The sequence below is a fragment of the Centroberyx affinis genome, unplaced genomic scaffold, assembly GCF_046629955.1.
Source record: "Centroberyx affinis isolate AG114_WGS23_722 - 3 ecotype Tasmania unplaced genomic scaffold, CSIRO-AGI_Caff_v1 ptg006241l_1, whole genome shotgun sequence".
Taxonomy (NCBI): Eukaryota; Metazoa; Chordata; class Actinopteri; order Beryciformes; family Berycidae; genus Centroberyx; species Centroberyx affinis.
In genome coordinates, this window is record NW_027283173.1 from 29536 (window position 1) to 56177 (window position 26642).

The 26642-nt window shown below is 44.9% G+C and overlaps 1 protein-coding gene across 2 annotated transcripts; it reads left to right on the forward strand.

Moving 5' to 3' along the window:
* Positions 1 to 408: 408 nt before the first annotated feature.
* LOC139638253 (laminin subunit beta-1-like) lies at positions 409 to 26200 on the forward strand. 2 transcript variants are annotated; one of them, XM_071512322.1, is made up of 33 exons: positions 409 to 484; positions 1092 to 1264; positions 3572 to 3707; positions 5322 to 5395; positions 6126 to 6314; positions 6421 to 6484; positions 6979 to 7181; positions 7758 to 7878; positions 8156 to 8344; positions 9073 to 9249; positions 9335 to 9447; positions 9547 to 9626; positions 9874 to 10009; positions 10273 to 10431; positions 11267 to 11400; positions 11503 to 11623; positions 12004 to 12190; positions 12457 to 12600; positions 13193 to 13424; positions 13628 to 13791; positions 14239 to 14463; positions 15010 to 15227; positions 15971 to 16067; positions 19413 to 19782; positions 20274 to 20458; positions 20908 to 21149; positions 21743 to 21949; positions 22031 to 22175; positions 22982 to 23189; positions 23631 to 23772; positions 24445 to 24621; positions 24807 to 24966; positions 25572 to 26200. In XM_071512322.1, the coding sequence occupies exons 1-33, from the start codon at positions 454 to 456 to the stop codon at positions 25706 to 25708; spliced, it is 5340 nt and encodes a 1779-aa protein (XP_071368423.1). In that variant the 5' UTR covers positions 409 to 453; the 3' UTR covers positions 25709 to 26200. The 2 variants fall into 2 exon arrangements, with proteins under 2 accessions (XP_071368423.1, XP_071368424.1); XM_071512323.1 differs by having other exon boundaries at positions 21773 to 21949.
* The last annotated feature ends 442 nt before the right edge of the window (positions 26201 to 26642 follow it).

Consider the following 26642-nt stretch of genomic DNA (forward strand, 5'->3'; position numbering starts at 1 on the left):
AATATGCCTCGATTAGGCCAGCAGAAAATTAGTAACTGCCATGAGAGAACAACTGACGCTCATCACAGACTCTTCCAGCGTCTGTAAAAGAGGGAGTAATACTGGATTCATTAAAGTAGGTTAAATAGTTTTAAATATTAATTTATAATAATATTAGGCTATGCAGTTGTGTAAAGAGGGGCATTTCTCATACGTTCTATCATTTCCACCTATTGTAATTTGTTTGGACTGGAATTTGTATTCGTGCTGTGTTTGCACGAAGTGAGGAAGAGCCAACAGAGTGCGCACATTTCCAAGAGCGCACAGTTGCGCGCTTGGCGGGCGGGGTGGAGCTGCTGGGATGCGGACTTGTACAAGACAACTCCCTCCGCCTCTGACTTTACACTTCACTCCCTGCTTCAGGACCCATCAACAGCACCGAGAAAACGTGGAGTCGATGCTCCACTCTTGGAAATGTTGATAATTCACATTGCAACAATTTTGGGTGAGTTTGACCTTTTATTCTTAAATAGCTATAAGATTGTTTCTTTTAGAGACTGCTTAGGTGTTGCAGAATAATCAGTTTTCTGGATGGAATTTTATTTTCTGTAGCTGCCAATATGTTCTCGCTCTCACTTCTCCAGCAACAACATATTTAATGAAAGCCATATGCAAGCTATTATTCACCGTATTCCTAGCAGTTTCCCAGGACTGACTGGTCTCTAAAGGTAATCTGAGTAATGTTCTGCTGCCTTAAAGCTGCTGTGTTGAATATATGAGGTTTTATTACCTGCAGCTGACAGCTAAACAAAACCATTTCTACTGTTAATGCCAGTTTGGGGAAAGCTGCACACAAGCACCATCTCTGGATTTACTACAGAGTGAATCCATGTGATTTGAATTTAAATGAACTGAGCACAAGCCTGTTCGGTGCCATATTAGGTTTTATACCAAGTGGAAAGCAACAGAAGACATATTTGTGTGGAAGTATTATATTATGATTTAATCTACAGACTGGGGCTTTTGGTTTGAAAGCAGCAGTTCCAAGGCCCTGGCTGTAATATGTGCCATGATCACTTGCATGACATTGAAAGCGGTTTTCCTGCCCGCAGCCCTGGGGTGTCGGGTCGGGGCACTGACGCCAGATTTTGGGGATGTTTGCACCGAGGGGAGCTGCTACCCCGCCACAGGAGACCTGCTGATCGGCCGGGCGCACAAGCTCACCGCCTCCTCCACCTGCGGCCTGGAGCACCCGGAGCGCTTCTGCATCGTCGGACATCTGGAGGTAAGAAGCTGCTGGCAACCTGGAGCACCAAGGAGAGCCAGATAACCTCTCTAAGCTCCTCACCAATGCAGGATAACATGCAGTATATCACAGTTAAACGATCCACCTAAAATCCACAGATATTTGTGATCTTGGAATTATAAGGTTTATCACATATTGAGATCAAATCAAAGATCTGACATACCCGTTGACAAAACTGTTATGTTCTTTTTTTAATCTGTATAAATATTTGACCACATGGTTTGATCTTATATCTGATAGCTGAGATCTGATATCTTAAAAAAGGAACACAACGAAAGCATAAAGTAGCATTCAAAGATGATGAAAGAAAAGTCAGAGAACCTTATAATTTCAAGATCACCTGTTCTTTTAGGAGCCAAATCACATCTTGGGAGCATGAGGACCAATGTTCCCTCTAAGCTCAACGCTTGGTATCCAATATTATAATAAAATCTTTTCAGTCATCAGTCACTGCCCCACTTTGTCTCCAGAAATTTTGTCTGTTTATATAAGCAGGTGTCACAGTTTTGGTGGCAAATTATATTAGGTGCAATGATTTTGCCTCAGGGTTTAGGGAACTGAAAGCTCTGATTGATCCACAATCTGTCTGTATGGGTCCACACTATACTTATTTATTCTTACACTTTCAAGGTGTTCACCTGTTGACTCTTTTAACATGGGGAAGAAGTGATAGTGATAGACATACATACATTGGCAGGTGATTAAGACTCAACTTTTAAATGCCTCTACTGGCTGACGCATTACAACAGATAGGAAACACAGCTAGGGTTTGATCTGATATCAATTGTTGTAGAATTCCACATTGACATGGAAACTTAGCATAACATTCAGAAATGTTAACACAGTCACCTACCCTTAGTCTGTTACTGGACTAGGGTCATGTATCACATTTTCATAACAGTCACCCAACATGCAACAAAGAGCCGGAAGTGTGGCCCTGCCTCTAGCTGCCAAGAGCACAATGCAACTAGCTTGAACATAGAAGTTATGAAACCCTGCATTGTATGATCATCAAACATCTTTATTTTGAACATGTAAACCACTGTTAACATTGCATTGCCTTTGACTTGACACAATGCAAAATATGAACAATATATGCTCTTTAATGTAATTTGTTGGGGAATTGCTTGTCAACGACTTATCGCTTGGTATGAATTCTAGCAAGAGAAAAGGATCAGTTGACATCAGCGTTGTGGCTGGATCAAGCTGCAGGGCGGTGGTCGATTGCCCATTAAATGACACTGTAAGAGTTAGAGTACATCAAGCTGACATGAAAATAAGTTGAACTCGCTACATCAGCTCTATTTCCACTCCGTTTCCATAACTGTGGTAGTGTTATGTCAGGCAAAACCACAAAAAACAGATGAAATAACTATAAAATAAAAATGTATCACTTATCATCAACATCAAAACGTAGATTACATTGTGTGTGTGTGTACATGTATCTGCTGGGTGTAAGGAAAAAGACTCCATGCTGTCTTGCTGAGTGGGAGTGCTGGCATTCCCCTCCACAATAAGCGCTGTGTGCCACACAATCCCCGCCTGTGTGCATGTGATCAGGGTGAGCAATGGAGATATTCTGCTTTTTATCAAAGACACTTTGGCCGACTTTGTGCTATCCGAAGGGTTTGTGTGAATGGCGGCCTTATGACATGAGGCCGCGGGGGCCTCTGTGAGCCGGGGATGAGCACAGTCCTGAAGTATGAGCTGCAGAGGAGGGGGAGGCGGCAGACATTTCTTAGAAACATCGCTAAGTGGAAGCGCTTAAGCACCAGCGGCCGCATTTCAACACAGCCCGAGTTGGCCCGGGTCTCGGTGAAATTGAGAAACCCTCCTCGTTTATTCACACGCCCCAATATTGAGTGATTTGAATGAGTGTGTGTGTGTGAACCGAGGTACGTGCCAAACCAACTGGAGTGCAGTCTAGGCCTCTGCTGTTGACAAGGGCAGCAAATAAACTATTAGCTAGACACAGTGGAGACAGACAGGATGACTAAGAAGAGGTATAAACTGATTTTATTCTGCTGTAGTAATCACAAATGAGACGGCGGGACCATCACCATTTCACAAGCTCTCCAGAAATAAACATAATTCTGCACAGTCATACTTTTATTTATTACATTGTGCCGTGGTTATATTGAACAGTGAACCTCATATTGCGTATCGAATCGTATTGTGAGATAAGCAGATCGTCCCATTCCTACAATATATACATCAATAATTTGATTGAAGGTCTCGCTTGTTCTCTCTCTTTTTAACACTTTCTCTGCTCCTTCCGTCCATCAGGAGGAGAAGAAATGCTTTGTGTGCGACTCCAGGTGGATGTATGATGAGCACAGCAACCCCACCAGCCACACTGTTGAGAACCTGGTCACCACCTTCGCCCCCAACCGCCTCAAGACCTGGTGGCAGTCCGAGAACGGTGAGAGAGAGAGAGAGAGAGAGAGAGAGAGAGTACTTCCTGAGAGGTTCCTGGTTTACAGTGAATGAAGAGCAGCATAGCGTGTGAGTGTGTGCTGAGGCTGTTCTCATGGGAACAGAGGCTGGTAATGACTAGACAGGAGATCACAGGGCCCACTCAGTGCGGCCAATCACAGCGGGCCTTGGGGGCGGGGCTTGCAGGTGTGCTGAAGAGAACAGGTGTGCGTGTGAGAAACAGATGTGTGTCATCACTGGAACACACACACACACACCTTTAGAACGCAAAAAGAAAAGTGTATAATGAGACAGTGGATCTCAGAGTGGGGTCCTGGGACACCTAGGGGTCCTTGAGGAGGTTCCAAGGGTTCCTCAGCAAAAATGCTGAATAGTTTGATTTCATTCTAGCTTTACTTCACTAGAAATTATCACAGTTAGACAATCTAGAAAAATGAGTTATCTAATCATAGGTTTCACTCTCATTACTATTATCTCACCACATACAATGTAGACAGTTTCAGTTATACAACTTTATTGCCCCCGAGGGGAAATTCTCCTTGCAGCCAGGTGCATAAGAACAAGCACAAAAACATGTAAACATAAATACACAAAAGTACATGCAACATAGCACAAGAACATCATCATCCATCCATAGAACAGCATTATATGCAGCAGCGATGGACTCCTGACTGTCCTAGAAAAAAACATACATCAATCAGAGTTCAGCTATTTAATGGAACAGAAAATAAAAGTTCCTCACTCTGTTAGTCTTGCCCATTGGTGGTCTAAACCATATCCACTAGAGAACAGTGGAGATAAATAAAGCCTTCCAAGAGGCCTGCAGCAAATGAAATGAAGAGGTTGGAAGCCACTTCAGTGCAAAGGGGGGAAATTATTATTATTAATGATGATGAAGGGGACACTCCAGTATGGCTACAATTCCTGGGACAAAAATCTTCCTATATGAGAGTCACTGGGACAAAATCATCTGTGGTCTAATGTGTGTCTATTTGTTTGTGACATGAAAACCTATGAGAGTCCCTGTCATGAGAGATGTGGCCATCTTTAATTGGAGCCCTGAAACAAATTACATTATAGCAGCTTTTACACACATAGTGTTCTCATACAGACTCACATTTATAAAGCCCTGTTTGCTCCCAAATACTGTACATGCCATGCACACACACACACACTGTTCCTACAGAGTGGTGGGAATCTGTCAGAGGTGTGAGTCATGGAGGGAGCGGGGCCAGCAGTGCAGATGGCTTTGAAAGACATCGCAGGAAGCGAAGCAAAGCAGGGCCTTGCTCGGGATTTCCTAATCCCACTGCATTAGTCCTCCAGAACCACGGCTATAGATTGATTTGACTTGCAGGGGCGCGGCCGGGAAGCCAGCTGACCCGACTATGTTTGTGAGACATAGAAAAGGTGTGTGTGTGTGTGTGTGTGTGTGTGTGAGAATGTTTGAGAGAGAGAGAGTATGTTTAAGTATGTGAGAAAGTTATTTTCTCCTTATGAGGTGGGAATCTGTCAAGTATGAGATATGGCTTACATTATGCATTTCCTGTGTGAGTGTATGTATGAATTCATGTGTGTGTGTGTGTGTGTTCCCCTCCAGGTGTGGAGAATGCGACCATCCAGCTGGACCTAGAAGCCGAGTTCCATTTCACACACCTCATCATGACTTTCAAGGTGGCCGTTCTCTCTCACACCCAGACAGACACACACACACACAAAACGCAAATACTCCCATACCCACGGCATGGAGATAAGCGCGGTGCCGGACAGCTGTGGCGCAGGAATGTGGAAAATCGTTCCGGTCTCTGGAGAGAGATGGGAAGAGGAGGGAGAGGGAGAGGAGGGGTTGAGGTTCTGCAGTAAAACACTGCTCTCCTCCCACTGGTGTCACACACACACTGCTATGACACTGGCCAGCTGGACTCAGGCCTCTCATTGACATTGCAGCTCTACATCCCAGTCAACTGAAGACACACACACACACACACACACACACACACACACACACACACACTCACACCTTCTCTATACATCCTGTCCCATCGCCTCTATGTTTCTGGGGCTAGATGACAGAAAAGATCAACAATACAAAGTGTGCTTCTTGGCGCAAACAGAACTTGTGTTGTGTGGTAAAGCCTTACAATAATATCATTACTTTTCCCAGTAATGAATGTTTCAACATCAATAATCCAAAATATAAGTCTTTACTTTTGGTATCTATCTATTCCAGCCCTAACCGCTGATGCATTTTCCTCATAATTAGTCGTTATGTTAGATGAGAAATGGCTTGTGCTTTCTCCAGAAGGAAATATTCTCACTGCTTTGGTTTATATCGAATAAGAATATCGGATGCCGCTGCAGTTTGGTCTCCCTGGTCAGTATGCTATCTGTCCTCCATCGCCAGACGTTTCGCCCGGCCGCCATGGTGATCGAGCGCTCCATGGACTTCGGGAAGACGTGGCAGGTGTACCGTTACTACGGCTACGACTGCGAGGGATCCTTCCCCGGCGTGTCCGTCGGCCCCATGGTCAAGGTGGACGACATCATCTGCGACTCGCGGTACTCCGACATCGAGCCGTCCTCCGAGGGAGAGGTGCGTTATTTGTGATCTGCGGTGATCTGGGAACTGAAGCTCTGCTGATAAGAGCATCCGCTAAACTTGTTTTCTCTCTCTTTCTCACCATTTTTCCCCCTCTCAGGTGATATTTCGGGTGTTGGACCCCGCCTTTGAGATTGAAGACCCCTACAGCACTAGGATACAGAGTAAGCTGCTCTGAAATACCATACAAAACTTGCACTGAAATAAAATAGTGTGTGAATCCAATCCAAACAGCGAACACATGACAGTAAATCTAGTAGTGAGATGATTTCCAGTGACTTTTAGCCATCTGTTAGTCTGGCTCACATGGACCTGGAGCAGAGCTGCAGGGTCAGAGGTCAGACAGGAGAAGCATGAGAAGGAATTTCACGTGTGGAGGCTACATGGCCTCCGTACACTGACATACATCTAGACAGACACACAGCCTTAGTCTCTCTCTCTCTCTCTCTCTCTCTCTCCCTCTCTCACACACACATGGAGAGGCCTCATGTTAAGTATGTGGCGAATGCTGTGGGTGTGTGAGCGGCTTGTAAACTGTTGCTGCTGAATTGTGCACAGTTTATGCTTATAAAGTTCTCGTGAATGCAGGACCTCCCATGCCTTTCCCTAAAAATGTGCATGTGTGTGTGTGTGTGTGTGTGCGTGTGTGTGTGTGCAGACATGCTGAAGATCACCAACCTGCGGGTGAAGTTCACCAAGCTGCACACGCTGGGCGACAACCTGCTGGACTCCCGCGACGAGGTGACGGAGAAGTACTACTACGCGCTCTTCGACATGATCGTCCGCGGCAACTGCTTCTGCTACGGCCACGCCTCCAAGTGCGCCCCGGTCAACGGGGCACCCGTGGGCGCCGAGGGCATGGTAACGTCAAATATATGTGTAGAGAGACACACACACACTCACATGATGTCAGATGATACCTTGCATCTCCAATAAGTCAACTTTTCAAGATTTCTCCATTAAGGTGTAGGTGTGTTTGGAAATATACAATGGTTTTTGAATGGGTGTTATGGGCCGAAGGGTCATGGAGCTCACCAAGCATTTCAAGAACTGTGATAACTTTCTGTTTAAGCAAGATTTGATGCCTAATTTCCTTGCTGGGAACATTAAAGTTTCATTTAATATTCATTTTTTATATAGCCTTTAATCACAAGCATGTCTCAAAGGGCTTTACATACCATCATATAAATGTCATATACCATACTACATCATATAAACATACTACATTATACATCATATACATACTACATATACATATACCACATCATATACATCATAAACTGTAATGCACACAAATGCATTACAGGGAAAGGGAAATACAGAGTGTTCAATTCATTCATTGTTTTCACAGGAAAGCAGCAATAAATCATGTGGCTCAAATAGGTGTTCATATTTGTGTGTGTGTGTGTGTGTGTGTGTGTGTGTGTGTGTGTGTAGGTGCACGGCCGCTGCGTGTGTAACCACAACACAGAGGGACTGAACTGTGAACGCTGTCAAGGCTTTTACCAGGACTTGCCCTGGAGACCTGCAGAGGGACGCAACAGCCACGCCTGCAAGAGTGAGAACACACACACACACACACACACACACACACACAGAGTCCGTTCACCCCTCTCTCTCTCTCTTTATCTCATTCTCTCTCTCCCACTCACACTCCCATGCACACTTTCCCAGGAAAGGTGGCTCTAGGCTCTACAGATTTCCCAGATTTTAGATTTTCAGACTTTGTCCCTCCCCCCTCTCTCTCTCTCTCTCTCTCTCTCTCTCTCTCTCTCTCTCTCTCTCTCTCTCTCTCTCTCTCTCTCTCTCTCTCTCTCTCTCTCTCTCTCTCTCAGAATGTGAGTGTAACCATCACTCCACCTCGTGCCACTTCGACCTGGCGGTGTTCAAGTCGACGGGCAACGTGAGCGGAGGCGTGTGCGACGACTGTCAGCACAACACCATGGGCCGCCAGTGCGAGCAGTGCCGGCCCTTCTTCTACCAGCACCCCAACCGAGACCTGAGGGACCCCAACGTCTGTGAACGTACGTGTGTCCGGTCACCCCTGGGTGACCTCTGCGCCCTGCGTGTCTCCCTGTTGAAAACGGTCCGCTCGTTAACGGCTTGTTTAAAGTGCATGTTAGCGTCCCGCTCCAGGACATGTCCCGCTGTGTTTCTGGGATTCTTTCCTTGACACTTCGACAAGCACCATCTGGTGTTGTGATGTACTCACCAGTTGTGCGGAGGGGCTTTGAAGTGAAAAGCAGAAAGTAGCCATTGTTACAGCATGATGGTAATTACCTACTAAGTACTGGGTCCAAGTGGAAATGGTGCTGTAAAATGAAGCACAACCTCCCTGGCTTGTTTCCCCTCCCTCTCTCTTCCTGTGATCACTCTGCTGAACTTGTCTTTTAAAGCTCTTTGCTGTTCATCACTGAAATGACATTATCCTAATGTTGCCTTCACCTGATCGGTAATGTTATTGCCATATAAGATAATGTCATGTTAGTTTTGTTTTGTTGTGTTTTATATGTAATCATGTTTCTGGTGTAGGGTTCTGTAGGGTATTGTGGAAAAAAGCATTTATAACATGGGACACTAAAACTCTTAATTGAATCCCAGGAAAATATACTGCTGGTCCACATCTGATTTTAATAAAAGACCGATATCGGCCCCATATATCAGTCTAACCTGACTCTGGTGCCAGTGTTTGTTGTTTTTTATACTTCTGAATATCAGTATCTAATCTAATGTCTCTCTCATGGCTCCACAGCGTGTAGCTGCGACCCGGCCGGGTCTCTGCAGGGGGGCATGTGCGACACGCGGACCGACGTGGCGGCCGGGCTGATCTCAGGCCAGTGTCGCTGCAAAGCCAACGTGGAGGGAGAGCGCTGCGACAACTGCAGACAGGGACACTACGGGCTGGGACAGGGGCCGCACGGCTGCCTGTGTAGGTCTCTCACACACACACACTACAGTCAGACATAGCCTAGTTGAAACTTTTGCCTTCATTGTTTCACTGTGTGTCTTGGCAGCTTGTACCTGCAACCCGCTGGGCACGCTGCCTGGAGGAAGCTCCTGTGATTCAGAGACAGGAAGGTGCTTCTGCAAACGCCTCGTCGACGGACACAACTGTGATCAGTGTCTGGTAAGCTTTGTGCTCTCTTTCTCTCTGTGTGTGTATGTGTGTGTGTGTGTTTGTATGATCCTGAGTGTGTAACTTTGTTCTTTATTCTTTTCCCTGTAGCCGCAGCACTGGGGTCTGTCCAATGACATGGACGGCTGCAGACAATGTGACTGCGACCAGGGCGGGGCTGTCAACAATAAGTAAGATTTCCCTTTTTAAATTTAGATTACATTACATTACATTAGATTACATTAGCTGAAACTTTAACAATGCCTGAGGGAAAATGTTTTGTTACAGCACCAAAATAGTAAAAGAAAAAATAGCATGTAAATAAAAATAGAGCAAAGAATATAACAAATATATTCTTTACATATATTTGGTAACTAATTGCATGTATGAAATGAATTAATAATAATTTCCACCCACCACCCCTCTCTCTCTCTGTAGCTGTAACCCCCACACAGGACAGTGTGTGTGCAGGGAGCACATGTTCGGCCGGCGCTGTGACCAGGTGGAGTCCGGCTTCTATTTCATCGCCCTGGACCACTACACCTACGAGGCAGAGGACGCCAAGCATGGACCGGTCAGTGTGTGTGTGTGTGTGTGTGTGTGTGTTCAAGTCTGCATGTGTGTATCACTTAGCTTACTTGATTCTGTCCCACAAAGAATATATCTCACCCATCTACTCAGCGGTGTTTTTGTACATTTCTCTCTGATATGTAGACTACAGCAGATGGGAAAACTGGAAAACTGGAAATGTTTTCTCTCACTCTCTCTCTCTCTCTCTCTCTCTCTCTCTCTCTCTCTCTCTCTGTCTCTCTCTCTCCCTCTCTCTCTCTCTCTCAGGGTGTGACGGTGGTACCCAGGCCGTATCCTCTGGACCGCAGTCCGACTTGGACCGGCATGGGCTTCGTTAATGTGCCAGAAGGAGCCCACTTAGAGTTCACCATCAACAACGTCCCCGAGTCCATGGACTACGACCTGCTCATCCGCTACGAGCCGCAGGTAACACACGCACACACACACAGACACACACACACACACACACACACACACACAAACCAGTAAGAGTGCAAGGATAAGAACCACAACACCCTGGCAATAGATTTAACAAATATTCTTTGTCACTATAAAGACAAAAGTTACATACATACCATAGTTTAACCATAAAAGTAAGAATATAGCAGGATCTACTATAGGAACTATTTCACTGGTTTGAAGAAACTTTTTCACTTTCAAATTGAGTTTCTGATTCCTTGACATAATAATGTGGGTAAGTCAGACACGTCTTACATGAAATTAGATTGTACCAAGAATTTTGACATATGCGTATTTGTGTGTTTAATATTGTGAAATTAAATTGACTTAGTATTTAAGTGTATTTCACTCATCCAAACATTTCACTGGTTCAAACAATTTCCACTCCCAACACACTGGGATTACCAAGGTTCAAATCAGGGGTTCCCAAACTTTATCATTTTATCATGTCAAGGACCCCAAAATAGATACACATACGACTACAGATCCCATTTTGATCAGATTTTGTCCTAAGGAACTCCATAAAAGTAGCTTTTTGTTAATTATGACTTATGAATTATGAATGACGTGAAACCTCAGATCGTAACAGTCATGTTGATTCATACTTTTATCAAACCTGTTGACTAGTAAAAAGAAATAACAGTCAAATTAATTTATACCTCATTTTGCTGGGGACCAAAGACCCCAGTTTGGAAACCACTGTACAATAACACTATTTTAGGCTAAAATAGATATTCCAACAGACCTACACAACGCTAATTCCCCTGTCTGACTGGTCTTATGTGTCTGTCTGTGTTGGCAGCTGCCGGAGCAGTGGGAGCAGGTGAACATCAGAGTGGAGCGTCCCGTCTTCAACCCTCCCAGCTACTCCAGTCACTGCGGCAACTCCATCCAGAGTGGAGACCAGCAGTCTGTCTCTCTGCCACCCGGATCTCGGTAAAGCATCTGTCTGCTTGTCCAATTGTGTGTATGTGTACCTGACTCTCTCTCACGTTCACACACACGGATTCCCTGGTTCATGTATGTGTTGTGTTTCAGACATGTGGTGCTGCTGAGGCCGGTGTGCTTTGAGAAGGGACTGAACTACACCGTGCGTCTCAGTCTGCCTCTCTACTCCTCCGTCAGCGACGTCCAGAGCCCATACACACTCATCGACTCTGTACGTTGAACACACTTACATGTAAACACACACACACAATTTACTACATTAATTCCTTAACCTCCTAACACGATATTTGATATTAGATACTGCGGAAATATCGCAATATTCGATAATATTGAATAGGAGGATTTCATCGTCTTTCTATCCTTGTGAGGACAGTAGGTCTGCAAGGATAGAAGTCTAAGATCGCACACACACACACACACACACACACACACACACACACACACACACACACACAGGAATACAAGCCTCACATACTCACACCCAAATTCATCACCACTCCGTCATTCTACTGTCTCCATGTTTGTTAAGGGAAAAGTTGATGTTTTTATTATGGTGTGTACATTTTGCTGACCCCCCCCCCCCCCCTGCAGCTGGTACTGATACCCCGGGTCAGGGAGCTGGACATGTTCGAAGGGACGGAGGGTGAAGGAGCGTGGGACACGTTCCAGCGCTACCGCTGTCTGGAGAGCAGCCAGAGCGTGGTCAAGAGCCCCATGACCGACATCTGCAACGACTACATCTTCAGCATGTCCGCTCTGCTGCACCAGGGAGCCATGGGTATGTGTGTGTGTGTGTGTGTGTGTGTGTGTGTGTGTGTGTGTGTGTTCGTCCATTTGCCTGGATTTGTATGCTCTTGAATGTAAAATCTGTGTTCATACTGTATAGTGGCTATAAAAAGTATTCACCCTCCTTTGACTTTTTGCACATTTTCCTCCACAAATTTAGTTCCAAATACATTTATTTTGGATGAAGCGGTCTTTTCTGTCACAGCAGAGTGGAAATCCATCTTTCTGTCTCTCTCTCTCCCTCCTCTCGTCTCCCAGCATGCCAGTGTGACCCTCAGGGTTCGCTCAGCGCTGTGTGTGAGCCCAGCGGAGGCCAGTGCCAGTGTCGGCCCAACGTGGTCGGCAGGAACTGCGAACATTGTGCCCCGGCCACCTTCCTGTTCAGCCCCGCCGGCTGCAGACGTGAGTGACGGGCAGCAGAAGAAATTACCAATTCAGTTTTAGTAATAATCAAAAAAGGCATCAGATTGAAGTTGCTGACCAAAAAAATAGCCGATTCCCTGGTTCGTTCCTTCTCACGCTAAAGCAAGTTTAAATGAGAAATGGCAGAAAATTTTACTTTCTCTTGGTAGAATTTTAAGCAAAAACATGACAAGAATTTTGACATTAACACTGTTAGAGTTCCCTGATCATTCACAGTGAGAAGGAACTGAGTTATCCTGATTTTTTTTTTTTAAAGATACTGTCAGAGGATGAAATCACCAGTTCTGGGGGTGTAATGGAAAAGTAATATAGTGAGTATAGTGTAAGGAATTACTGCTCCTAGGGAATAATAAAGCACTTCTAGACTTAATTTTATGTAATGATATTTTCTTAATTGTTTTTTTTTTACCTCCTTTTTCTTTTCCAGCCTTTCTTTTAATGCGTTATCAACTTTATCTGTTTTTATTTTATTTACTTCCTTTGTAGAGGCGCTTGGTGGCTATCTTTTGAAACGTGCTATATAAATTAATGCTATTTATTATTTCTGCCACATCCCTCCCTCCATACGCAGCATGCGAGTGTGACCCTCGGGGTTCGCTCCACGCCTTCTGCCACGAGGCGACCGGCCAGTGTGAGTGTGTGCCTGGGGCCTCGGGGCGGCAGTGCACCCACTGCCTGCCGGGCTTCTGGGGCTTCCCCCAGTGCCGCCCCTGCCAGTGTAACGGCCACAGCGACTACTGCCACCCTCACACCGGAGAGTGCCAGAGCTGCCGGGACTTCACCGCCGGACACAACTGCGAAAGGTACGGAGGGTGACGGATGTGGAGGGGAGAGAGCAGTAAATTCCTCAAGTATTCATACCTCAGTACCAGGTGTGTAAGTGTGTACAGGTTGTTCGAAAAGTCTGGAATCATAAGGAAATCGCTCACTCTAATGGTAAAAAGCATGCTACTGAAGTTGCCATCTGCTATTGGCTGATCTTTGGTGCCCTTATCTCCCCTCACAGGTGTCTGAGTGGTTACCATGGTGACCCGGAGCTGGGTTCGGGAGGCCACTGTCGCCCCTGCATGTGTCCCGACGGGCCGGGCAGCGGGCGCCAGTTTGCCGACGGATGTTACCAGCCGGCCAGTTCCAACCAGCTGGTCTGTGTCTGCAGCCCAGGGTACAAAGGTACACACACACACACACACACACACACATAGCATCTCGCAATAATGATAGTAATAACAGATTGTGTTTTTGTGAAAGCAGTTTTCGAGCGCTCTAAGCATTTCATGTTGTAGCTCATGTCATCATGCCTGGAAACCACACACACACACACACACACACACACACACACACACACTTCAACGTCACACACCACAGCCCCAAACAGCACTTCAGTTCCCCTCTAATTAGCTAGCTGGCCTCTTTCTTTCCATTTATAATGGGCAGGTAGTGTGTGTGTGTGCGTGTGTGTGAGCCTCAGTGTTTTTCTGTGTAACCACAAAGAGAGTGTGTGTGGAAAAAACACTGATCTCTCTCTTGACTTAAATAAAAACACAACAAATCTAGAAAGTTCTAACTTCTCTTCTGCGTTTTCTTTCTTTCTTCTTCTGTCTTCTTTTTCTCGTTAAGGTGCCAGGTGTGATGAGTGCGCCCCGGGTTACTTTGGGAACCCCCTGGTGCCCGGCGGGCGCTGCATGCCCTGCCAGTGTAACAGCAACATTGACATGCAGGACCCGGGGGCCTGTGACCCGCACACGGGCGCCTGTCTCAAATGCCTGTACCACACCGAGGGCTACAGGTGTCACCACTGCAAACTGGGTTACTATGGCGACGCTGCAACCCAGAGCTGCAGGAGTGAGTACAGCTGTTAATATGTCGGTTATGTCTGTGCATGTGTGTGTGGAAGTGTGTGTTAATCAGGGATAGAACTATATATTAGTATATACAGTATATGGATAGGATGCAGCTTGATTACATATTTAGTGTAGAATCGATCAATACTGCACAGGTTGCCCACGGGAAGACCTTAACCTGAATGATTCTAATGCAAAATGTTGATCAGATTCCACACAAGTATTCATGAATATCTTCTTCTTCTTCTTCTTCTTCTTCTTCTTCTTCTTCTTCTTCTTCTGCTTCTTCTTCTTCTTCTTCTTCTGCTTCTTCTGCTTCTTCTTCTTCTCCTCCTAGGCTTCAATGGAGAGTTTTAGTGTCCTATGTTATGAATGCTTTTTCAGAGACTTTTCCACCCTCTGAATTCTTTTATTTTTGAAAATGATCACATATAAAGATACTGAATATTGGCACAAAATATCATCTATCAGCAGCTTCAATTCAAAAGTATCGGTATGGTCCTTATCGGTCAAACCCTGGTGCTAATGTGTTTCTGTGTCTCCACAGAGTGCATGTGTTACTCAGTGGGCACAGCGCCTCAGGCTTGCCAGTCTCCTGATGAATGCCAGTGTGACCAGTACAGCGGCCAGTGCCCCTGCCAGCCCAACGTGGTCGGTCAGAACTGCGACCGCTGTGCCGCCGACACATGGAACATCGCCGGCGGGACGGGCTGCCTGTCCTGTGACTGCGACCCCGTCCACTCCTTTGGATCCTCCTGCAACGAGGTGGGCGATGAGAACCAAACTGTGTCCTGCATGCATCAGTCCTGCATCATATTCTGCATTAACATCGCAGCAGCTGCTCTAGTCAAAATCTTGTCTTTCAATCAACCGGCTGCTAGATATTTCCTTACACAATGTGATGACTGGCAAGAGAACAACATTTGAATTTTCCAAGCGATTCCCATTGAGAGCGGAGCAGCAGGGCGGCAGTAACTCACTGTGGCCAGCCCACCTAATCACTGAGTCCTGTGTTTGTACAGTTTTCTGATATATAGACTCCAGCTGTTTGGAAATCGCTCTCTCTCTCTCTCTGTTTTTCCTCTCGCTCTGTTTTACTCAAACCCACAAATCTGCATGTGCATGCACGGAAAACACACTCACATGGGCTTGTGTGATTAGTGCACGCACACACACTGAACCGCAACCATTCATACACACACACACACACACACACACACACACACACACACACACACACACACACATACACGCACACACACAAACATTTGGGTTTCTGTGTTTACTGGCTGTTCTCCATCAGAGGAAGGAAGTCTCAGAATACACTGTGGAATTACTGAATACACATTCCTGTAAGAGAAGAGAGCCTGATCAAACTGCAAAGGGCCATTGTGTCTGTATGTGAAAGAAAACCTATACACCCATCAGTGTGAAATTTCAGCTTGTTTTTGACACAATCCCCCCATCTCAAGTGTAATAATCCCAGTCATATATTTGTGTTCCTACAGATCACGGGACAGTGCTCGTGCAAACCCGGCTTTGCTGGCAGGACGTGTCGGGAGTGCAGGGAGCTGTTCTGGGGTGATCCGGAGGTCAAGTGTCACGGTAGGTCATCCTCACCCATCAGCATGTCCAACAGATCTGCATATGAGCGCTTCACTAATCACCAATAGCTCATTTTCTGTCTGCAGGAAATGGCGTGTGATTACACTGGTTCAGCACAAGCTATTATTTTTAATAGCGGTCTATTCTTGTGTTTATATTTCTTTTTTTGTATCTTATTCAATCCACTTCTCTCTCTTTCTGTGAGCGGATGAGTTCACATGGCTAGTGATTCCCCTGAGTCACCATGCTTGGACTTGAGCTCTGCTGAGCTTTATGTTGTTTTTCCGTGGTTTTCTGCTGTTATTAGTGTGTGTGTGTGTGTGTGTGTGTGTGTGTGTGTATGTTTGTGCGTGCACATTATTATGAAAGGAAGGAAGCAAATTGGTGGGAACTCCGGGGCTTTTGAGTGAGTTGGTTTTGTCGGACAGCGATTGCATGGCAGCAGCACTGAGTCAGTGACTTGGCTCCGAACGGCGGCTCCCTCTCTGATCCCGACAAGTTTTATATTGTCTGCTGAACAACCGAGTGAGAGACGAGCCATTCAGTCCATCTGCGGCAGTGTGTGTCTCACAGTAGCTGGCTCACCCTCAGAGAGAGTGAGGAGGGAGAGAGGAGGAGAGGAGGAGAGGAGGAGAGGAGAGGGAGGGGATCTGGGAATGACCTCCCCGCTCATGAGAACCAGATGTTGTCCAGAACTCCCAGGCGTCCCGTTTTCGTCATGGACCAACACCCTGCGGACCCAGGAATTCTGAATTATGCCCGTTGTATTCCCTAACGGACTCTAAATCCGGCCAAACCAGCTGGACCTTTCTTCCCATCTGCACAGATGATACACTAAATGCGCCAAATCATGGGAAATCTGGACACTTTACTGAGAAATGTGTGTGGGAGTAGTGAGTGTGTGTGTGTCTGTTGATAAGTGAGCCTCTTAACTGTGTCACTACAGATAAGCTGTTCTTCTTATGACCAGATTTAGATGTCAGAGGTTAAAACGCCTGTCTTTTCGGCATTACAGTGGGCAAGTGTATTTGTATGCGTCTAAGATAATCGTTCATAATCACCATGTATGTTCTGACCCTAGTGTGCTTTTATGGACGGCTGTAATATTTCACCGTGACACACACACACACGCAAGACCAAACTTCAAACCCAGCCCCATACCTTCTGCTCCGTAAATCACCCAAATAAAAGCAGCAGCACCGATGGCGTAAAACCCACCTTCTCCCACTCCCTCGAACCACCGCATTCCTTCATTCTGACTCACGCCATACCTCCTCTCCTCCTTTCCCAGGATGGGAGGGTAGCTCTGTGGTGTGCCCCCAACAGTTGGGGGAGGAGTGGGGCGGGGGGGATCAGGATGACCCTCAAGGCCATGGTCATCTCTCAGTTTATTGACTGGAAGCGCCGGGCCGAATAATAACAGGAACCTTTGTTTTCATAGCACTTATTTCCCCGGGGGGGACTTGAAAACCACCCAGACTCCTCATATTACTGTATAATGGTGTGGAACCCAAACAGGCCTCACATAACCTGCTGCTTTCCTTCATAACAGAAAACAACATGGTATGGTTGTTAGATATTTGTTGATTACTGCTGCTCTCAAGTCATACATCAGCTGAATCTACAGGATGAGTACAAACACTTTAAGAAAGCATCATGAGAACAGGATAACGCTTACACAATACTAATAGATAGGGGCATTGATACACTAAACCCTAAGCTATGGGAAAACCCCTGTATCTAATATCATTTTCCACCAAAACTTTGAAACACACTTATAATGACTATATTTCTGGGGACAAAGTGGCACAATGGCTGAAAAATATATTAGTTTATTGTAGATGTTGTCCACCAAACTATCACCATAGAAGGAAAATTGGTTCAGAATTCTCTCTTGATGTGATTGTTTTTAGACATGTCTTCAATATCTGGGGATTTTTGCTTTATATTTTAGCTCTACGATCTACTCTCTCTATCATTATAATGATAAAAACTGCAAGATCAAATTCCCCACCTCCATGCTAATGCTCGTATAGTGTTTTCATGTCATGTGTTTATAATTGCATAGATATTTAGTTTTAAGGAGTTGGAATCCTTTCATTGCACAGCAGGCCTACGATATATTCTGTTTACAAGCAGGCAGTGTCTATTAAGCTTTGGTGTTACTACAGTACAGTACTGCGGGTGAGCCAGGTGGTCCTCCACAAAAAGGAAGCCATGTAAGAGGATGACAGTTGTCATGGTTACGGTCACATTCCATCAGCCAAGCAGCTTCATATCAGACTGATGCATCATATGATTAATTTGCTCGATTGTATAACATCTATCCAGGCACAATCTGGCATGAAGATAATCTTTGACCCCTGGGGCCACAGTCACATAACTAATAATAAGAATACCAATGTACAGTAGGGTTAAAGGTCAGGGCACATGGTCATGTAAATATTTAGTAAGACCCAAAAAAGTAAACTGGTACCTAACTGGTAAATTATCACATCTATTTTTAGACATTCAGGTAACTTCAACTATGGCTCCTAATCCAAATGGCTCAATTTTAAGTAGCTGTGATTTTGGCCTAAACGCTGAATTGAATATTGGGAGAAGTGAACATTTATTTTCTGATCTGAATTCAGCCTGATAACAATAATCAAATACTTTGCTACAGCATCAAACAGCTGTTGATTAAAGCAAACACGAGCGATTAAAATAAAGTAGTACATTATAACTGCCACGTTGTAAGGTATGTATTCCCTCCTTTTCTGCATCTTTTTTATGAATCTTCATAACCCTAACCCTAACCATCAGACCCACTGCAACAACTAACAGATAACTGACCATTAGTTACTTGGTCAGACAGAGTTTTATGTCAAATATAACAATGTAGGATCGATACCATCCTCTGTCTAAATCAAGTCTCAGTCTGTCTCAATCACATACTTATCCTATCTTTGACAACAGCATTTAAATTTCACACAAACAAAACCACACAAACAATTGATACAATAAAAACATAAAAACAACTATAGATCCATTGGCGGATTATGAGACAAAGGGCCCCTGGGCACAGATACCTTGTAACATTTTGGGGTCTTCATAAACCATGACTTTACTTTACAAGGCCTTTGGACAATAATGCAGTGCTTTACTGCTAAAGCACTATAGATAAACTGAGGGAGAATTTTGGGGCTTTGCTGTTGATATAAATGACTAAGTAAATGTAAAGTTAGTGGCAGCATCATCATGTATCAGGCTCTGGTTTAGGGCCCCCTGGCCCGTTCAGTAAGCCATCCATGCTCATATTTCTGGTTCTGTTTGTCTGACTGTCCGTTCTCTGTCTGCTCCCAGCTTGTGACTGTGACCCTCGGGGGATCTCCAGCCAGCAGTGCCACCGCGCCTCGGGCCAGTGCGCCTGCGTGGAGGGCGTGTCCGGCCCGCGCTGCGACCAGTGTGCCCGGGGCTTCCATGGGGAATTCCCCGCGTGCGAACCGTGCCACCGGTGTTTCGCCGTCTGGGACACCGTGGTCGGAGAACTGACCAATCAAACGCGCCGTCTCGAGGCCCACCTGACGGAGCTGCGGACCAGCGGCGTGACGGCGCCGTACAGAGAACTGGTCAGCAGCCTGGAGAAGAACGCCAAGGCCGTCCGAGAGATAGTGGAGAGCAATCCTGCCGCAGTGAAGCTGGAGCAGATACAGGAGCTGAAGAACCAGATTACGTATGCATACAGACAGACAGACACATGCAGGGATGTAGTGGGGTAGAGTTTACGGCCCTTTTTAGGCTGACATAAATCTTTATGAGGTCATTTCATAATATATATCATAACAAGTCTCATCAAACTGATGGAACGGCCAGAGACTTGTGTAGGAGGAGATAAACTCTATCAATGTTGTTGCAATTCCTACGATAAAGTTCATAGATTACTTAATGCTCCTTTAAAGACCCCATGAAGTGGCATCTTTACTTCCTGGATTTGATGCATTTCCTGTTGAAACAGGATGTTGAGGCGGGGCATAATGCAGGGAGGGATCATTCAAAAGTCTAAACCAATGGAATATGAGTCAGGGAGAGAAAGACAGAGGGCAGAGGGGCAGGATTGTTCAAAAATGTTCTGATGTTTTTATTGGTTAGAGTTCATTTCATGGGGACTTTAAGTAATGTGTGTGTGTGTGTGTGTATCTATGTATGTGTCTGTGTCCACTTCAGCGGTTTGATGTCCTACCTAAACGGGAGGCTGAACACGACGGAGGAGACGGTGACCCTGCTGTACGGCGACGCCAACACCACAGAAGCCACCCTGGAGGCTCTGAGGGAGGAGGCGGGCCAGCTGGAGCTGACGGTCCAGGACCTGAGACAGCAGGTTTACATCGCCAAGAACTCCAACTTCCAGGGTGAGAAACCAGAGTTATGAGTGGGTGAAGTGATCAAGTTTATTTGGTTCAACAATAACTGGGATTACAGGGTTCCTGTTGTGGCCTTGATGTCAAATTCCAGGATTTTTCCATGACTTTCCATAACTAGATAAGAGCGTTTCCATGAGCTAAAAATATTCTTCCTTCCTGGTTTGTTCATGTTGTTTTTCTAAAGGGGTTGAACAGTCTGGTTTCCACTCATGTTGGGCTGAAAACGTTCTGCTATATTCCTGCTAAGAGATTCATTTGTAAAATTCCCTGATATTCCTTGACTTTCCCAGAGGATTTATCACATTCCCTAACTTTCCCTGTCTGGAATACACCTCTCAAGATTCTGTAATATTCCAGGAATTCCCTGATATCACAAATCCTGACATGCTTGATGATGTGTGTGTGTGTGTGTGTGTGTGTGTGTGTGTGTGATTCAGGTGCCATGGACACCATTGCCGCAGCACACATGAAGTCCATGATGGCGGAGCTCCATGCCAACGCCTCCACCAGTGACCCGGGCAACACGCTGCAGCAGTCGGCCGCGGTACGGCGAGCCACGGAGGACAAACTGAGCAGTCAACAGAAGGAGTTTGACCGCAAGCATCAGAGAAACTCGCAGAAGCTGGACAAACTGGCCACCAACCTGGACGGATTCGACCTGTCAGCGCTTAGCGAGAAGGTGAGAAACATCCGAGTCGGAGCAACGAGTCACACTAGAGTTCCCGCTAAAGGTTTGACATTCTTGCATAACCACAAGCAAAAGTTATCACACTCTTCTGTATGTGTGCTGCCTCCATCTATAGTAATGTTCTGGTAACAGCAGCAAACAACAATGCACATGCTTCCTTGCACATAGTCACTTCTCTGTACATATGGTTTCTCCATCTGGAGTTTTTAATAGGTGAACAGCAAGTAATGCCCATATGCAAATCTGGTCATTATGTTCATATCATGTGCATATTTCATTTTTTATACATTTTCATACTGTACATATCTTTGTACATTTTCAAGTCTCAGTTTTTACACCGTGCATACATGCTGTAATTCCAATATTTTCATACTTCTCATTCATATATTTCTATTTAATATGTTCTAGTGTTTTCAGTTCCATTATGTTGAAATACCGCCCTCCCATCTGCTATAGTGTTATATATAGTCTATTTTTTCTTTGCTGTATCCTATTACTTTTTACTGCTTCAACATCCCAGCTTCCCCACAGGAATCATTAAGTCTCATCTGTAAACAACGTGTTTATTCCCCCTCTCTCTCTAGACATGCGGTGCTGCGGGCGAGGGCGAGGAGTGCTCCGGCTCCCCCTGTGGCGGGGTGGGGTGCGTCGGCGAGGACGGGGCGTCACGGTGCGGCGGAGACGGGTGCGACGGCCTCGTCAGCGCCTCCCAAACCGCTCTCAGATCAGCCAAAGACTTCGACCAGCAAATCCTTACAGCTATGGAGGAGGTGGACAAGCTCTCCAGGATGGTGGGTAATGTTTATATTTATTCCCAGGCAAAGAATAAATCAGGTGGATGTGAGTGAGTCACCGGAGTGTCTGTGTGTCAGGTGTGGGAGGCCAAGGTGCGTGCGGATGAGGCTAAGGTGAACGCTCAGGAGGTGCTGCTCAAATCCAACCAGAGCAAGGAGAGAGTGGAGCAGAGCAACGAGCAACTCCGCAACCTCATTAAGGAGATACGAGACCTCCTCACCAGTGAGTCCACACACACACACACACACACACACACACACACACAGATACACACTGTTATTGCATTTGTTCATATGGTTCTCCAAGTATACTTATTTTCTGTCTAAGCATGTTCAATACATTTATTATTTAGTCCAACTCATGCATTTGAACATTTGCAAGCATTTTATTTGCAATAAAACTTCAAGTGACAACTGTATAAAAATGAAATGAAATCACCAACTATACATGTAATCACCTTGTTGCTTAATAAATAAAATAATAATAAAAATGAATAAAATGCTGATATAGAGCTACCATAGGAATATATCTTCATAAAAACTAAAAAAAATAGGATATAAGCTGTCATAAAAATTTAATTCATGTTCCACATCAACAGCATATGAGCAAATCAAAGGTTCAAAATTAATATAGATCAAATATAGTGAATTACGTCATACCTCAGCTGCTTAAACCTCAAAAGTAGTTGAACGCAGCTCCAAAAAGAAACCACTTTTAAACTGTTTGCACCAAGGCCACTTTAGCCCATTTAGAGGAAAACTGGACATAAATCACTGAAATAACATTTATATCAGCTATGAAACTGCGCCCTCTGCCCTGATAGTGATTTGGTGGCTCTATGTGTGGTGAAAAGCATCATGGGGAAATCATGCTGGTAGCCTGACAACAGGATAAAAGCTCAGATGTTCTTTATTGAATCGGCGATAGGCATTTTCTACGATTTTCTGCATGATTCCATGATTTTCCCATTTTTCGCTGCAACCCATTTTCCTTGGAAACGTCTGTGATCGCTGTGTGTCCGGTGACAGACGACAGGGCGGACGTGTCGGTGATCGAGGCGGTGGCCAACGAGGTGCTGAGTCTGCAGATGCCCACGTCGGCCGGCGAGCTGCACGACCTGACGCAGGAGATCAAGGAGCGGGTGGACTCTCTGACCAGCGTGGAGAGCATCCTGAGCCAGAGCGCCGACGACATCCAGACCGCCGAGACGCTGCTGCAGCAGGCCAAGGCCGCCGGGTAACACTCACACACACACACACACACACACACACACACACACATACATACTCATAGTCATGCATATCGCCTAAAACTAAAACGTATACCAAACATTCACAAGCATAATCAGCAAAATTAATAAAATGATCTACCTTTTTCTTGGCTTTGCTGAGGGAATTGGGACTATTTAAGGATCTTGATGGCCACTGTCTTATTTGTGTCTAAATAATGTAAATATATAAATAATAAATAACTTATTTTCCACTGGCATGTATTTGTATTCAAACCAATCTCATAGCATTCTTCTGTTAAAAGTCACCAAAACTGTCCATTTAAGTGCAGGATGTTCAACATGTGCATAGAAAACACAGATATACAGTATATATACATAATTAATATGACTGTCCTCACTCTCTCTCTCTCTCTCTCTCTCTCTCTCTCTCTCTCTCTCTCTGTCAGTGAGGAGGCGTCTAACCTGAAGGAGGCGTCAGATCTAGTGAAGGCGGCGCTGGATGAGACTGAGCGCGCTCAGACTATCGCCATGGACGCCATCCAGCAGGCCCAGAACAACACCAAGAGCACGCTGGACCTGCTGATCTCTGTGAGTCTGACCTCTGACCTCTGAGCTTACCATACAGTCAGGCTACAGAAGATGGCTGCTGTTGGGGTTACACCGCTCAAATCAGACCTGGTCCAGTCAGTGTGGTCCACCTCTGATATGATGCAAGTTGATTGATTACATATTTATTGTAGAATTGATCAATACTACACTGGTTGTCTATGGGAAGACCTTAACATGAATTGATTCTAATGAGACATTTTGATTGGAATCTGTGCAAATCTATATCAGTTCAGTCTGAATATATCGTTATCAATATCAGCCTCGGTCAAACCCCACCTGTTGATGTACTTATGCGAAGAATTCTCATGTTGTATTAAAAAAAAACAAGACCAAATTTATATTCCTTCTGCACTTCAAGGGATGATAATGTGGATAGCCAGCAAGGCACATATGCAAATCCACCTCAACCTGTAAATCTGTCAGTGAAGAAGCTGTATCTGTATTTATTTGCTGTATTATCTTCATGTTTGGTTGTTTAATTAATGGTTAATTAACAGTTAATTATTGGTTTAAGTTTCATCTAATAACAAATGATACACTCACATGACACTCACCGTGAGTTTTTCTAGTCTCATGGCTGCACTGTAAATCTTTGTGTGTGTGTGTGTGTGTGTGTGTGTGTGTGTGTGTGTGTGTGTGTGTGTGTGCCAGGTGGAGTCGGAGACGGCCATGTCGGAGCTGAAGCTGAGCAACACCACGGGCCGCCTGGTCCAGCTGGAGAGGGAGGTGGGCCTGCTGAGGCAGAACAACCTGGAGGTCAACCGCCTGGCGGAGAGGAGCGACTGGATCACCGACCAAGCCAAGCTGGACGCAGAGGAGGCCCAGCAGGTCACACACACACACACACACACACACACACATGGATACACACAGACGCACATGCACACATATACATCACTAGCCCTCATTTAAATTCTGGCAAATGAGGACATTTTTCAGAAAAACACTCGCTGCTGTCATCCCAATAATGCCGTTTTGCGTGTGTGTGTGTGTGTGTGTGTGTGTGTGTGCAGGAGTTTGACGAGCAGCTGAAGGATAAGTACGGTGAGGTGGAGGGGCTGGTGGAGGATAAAGGAGAGGCGGTGCTGCAGGCCAGGAGGAAAGCAGACGAGCTGCAGCAGGAGGCCAAGGAGCTGCTGGCCCAGACCAGCCAGAAGCTGCAGAGACTGCGAGGTGACACACACACACACACACACACACACACACACACACACTGAAAAGTTACATACACACATAGAGAATAGAATAGAATAGAATACTTCATTTTGAACACGCATGTCTATGTATGTCATACTCTTCTAATTTGCTATATATTGCATATATATTGATTTTTAACACAATTTTTCCCTTGTTTCATACTGCATATATTTCATTTTTAGTATGTTTTCATATATACATATTTATTGTCAGTCATATTTCTTTGTCTCAATATGTTCTGCTGCTGTTATTTTGCAAACCCTAATCATTGCTCTATTTTTTTTAATACAAATCTCTTTTCATTCATACATTTCTCAATAACACATACTGTTGAAATTGCCGGTTGTGTTGTGTTTAAAGACCCCCACATTTATTCGTTTTTTTTACTATTTGCTGCTGTAATGTAATGAACCAATTTCCCCGCAGGGATCATTAAAGTTCCATCTTACCTCATTCCACCCACTTGTTTTAAAATGCTTTTTAAGCAAACACACACTCTATCACAAACACACACACACACACACAACAGAAGTCACTCAGCGTCACATCCCTCCCTGACCTCTTGCTGTCCTGTGTTCCAGAGCTGGAGCGGTCTTATGAGGCCAACCAGCGCACCCTGGAGGCCAAATCCCAGCAGCTGTCCGGCCTGGAGCAAGCCGTCCGCCAGCTCCTGGAGGAGATCAGCTACAAAGTCACTCTGTACAGCACCTGTCTGTGAGCGGCCCGGGACGCCGCAGCACCTCGCACTGTTTACTGTCCTCAAGTGTACCGCCTAGGATTTTAACAGAGCCAAACCATTAAGATAGGGTTTCACAATATCGCTCCCCAAGTGCATTAGGCAGCAGGGCCGAGCGCTTTCATTTGTTTGACACCGACAGTGCCAGAGATTTTAATGGTGTCTGAGAATGTTGCCAACAAATGAACACCCAAGTGTGTTATTGGAGTGCAATGCCAAAAAAAAAACATTTTGACAATGAAAAAGTCCTTTCAAACTGAGTCCCAAAGAAAAACCACTAAAAGCCTATATGACCTCAGTGCTAGAAGACATTCAAAATGAAACAGTATAAGCTATTACAGCCTGTACTGTATTTAACTATATGGCTGCACATATTTGATACAGATTTCAGATTCAAGTTTTATATGTACTGTATTTTATAAGCCTTAAAGAAACTAAAGGTTGTCTGGACCAAAAAGCATATGCAAATATTCCTGTGACAATAGATGTAAATTAAATTTTAATTAAAAAACAAAAAGTTAATGGTGCATCTGAAATTGTCTTCATTGTTTTTCTTTGCATTTTTCTGTGTGAAGTTGATTTTGGAGAGTTGATTTCCCTCTTTCTATACCAGTTTCAGTATAGGAGGGAAATATGTATCAGAATAGTTTTGCATAACTGAGCTGATTAATCACTTGAAAAATACACTAAAACCTGCACAACTTTTTAACACATGTAAAAAAGAACGTAACTGTTTAAATGCTTTATTTGACTGTATTTGAAGCCTTTAAGGTCTTGAGTTTAGAGAATATGATTTAAGACATTAAACCATACCTGCAGACACCATGCTTGCCTTGATACAGTTCAAATAAAGGTTAATATGATATTGCATAAGTGAAGTTCTACAAGGGCATGCAAGCTGAAATGATTTGAACAG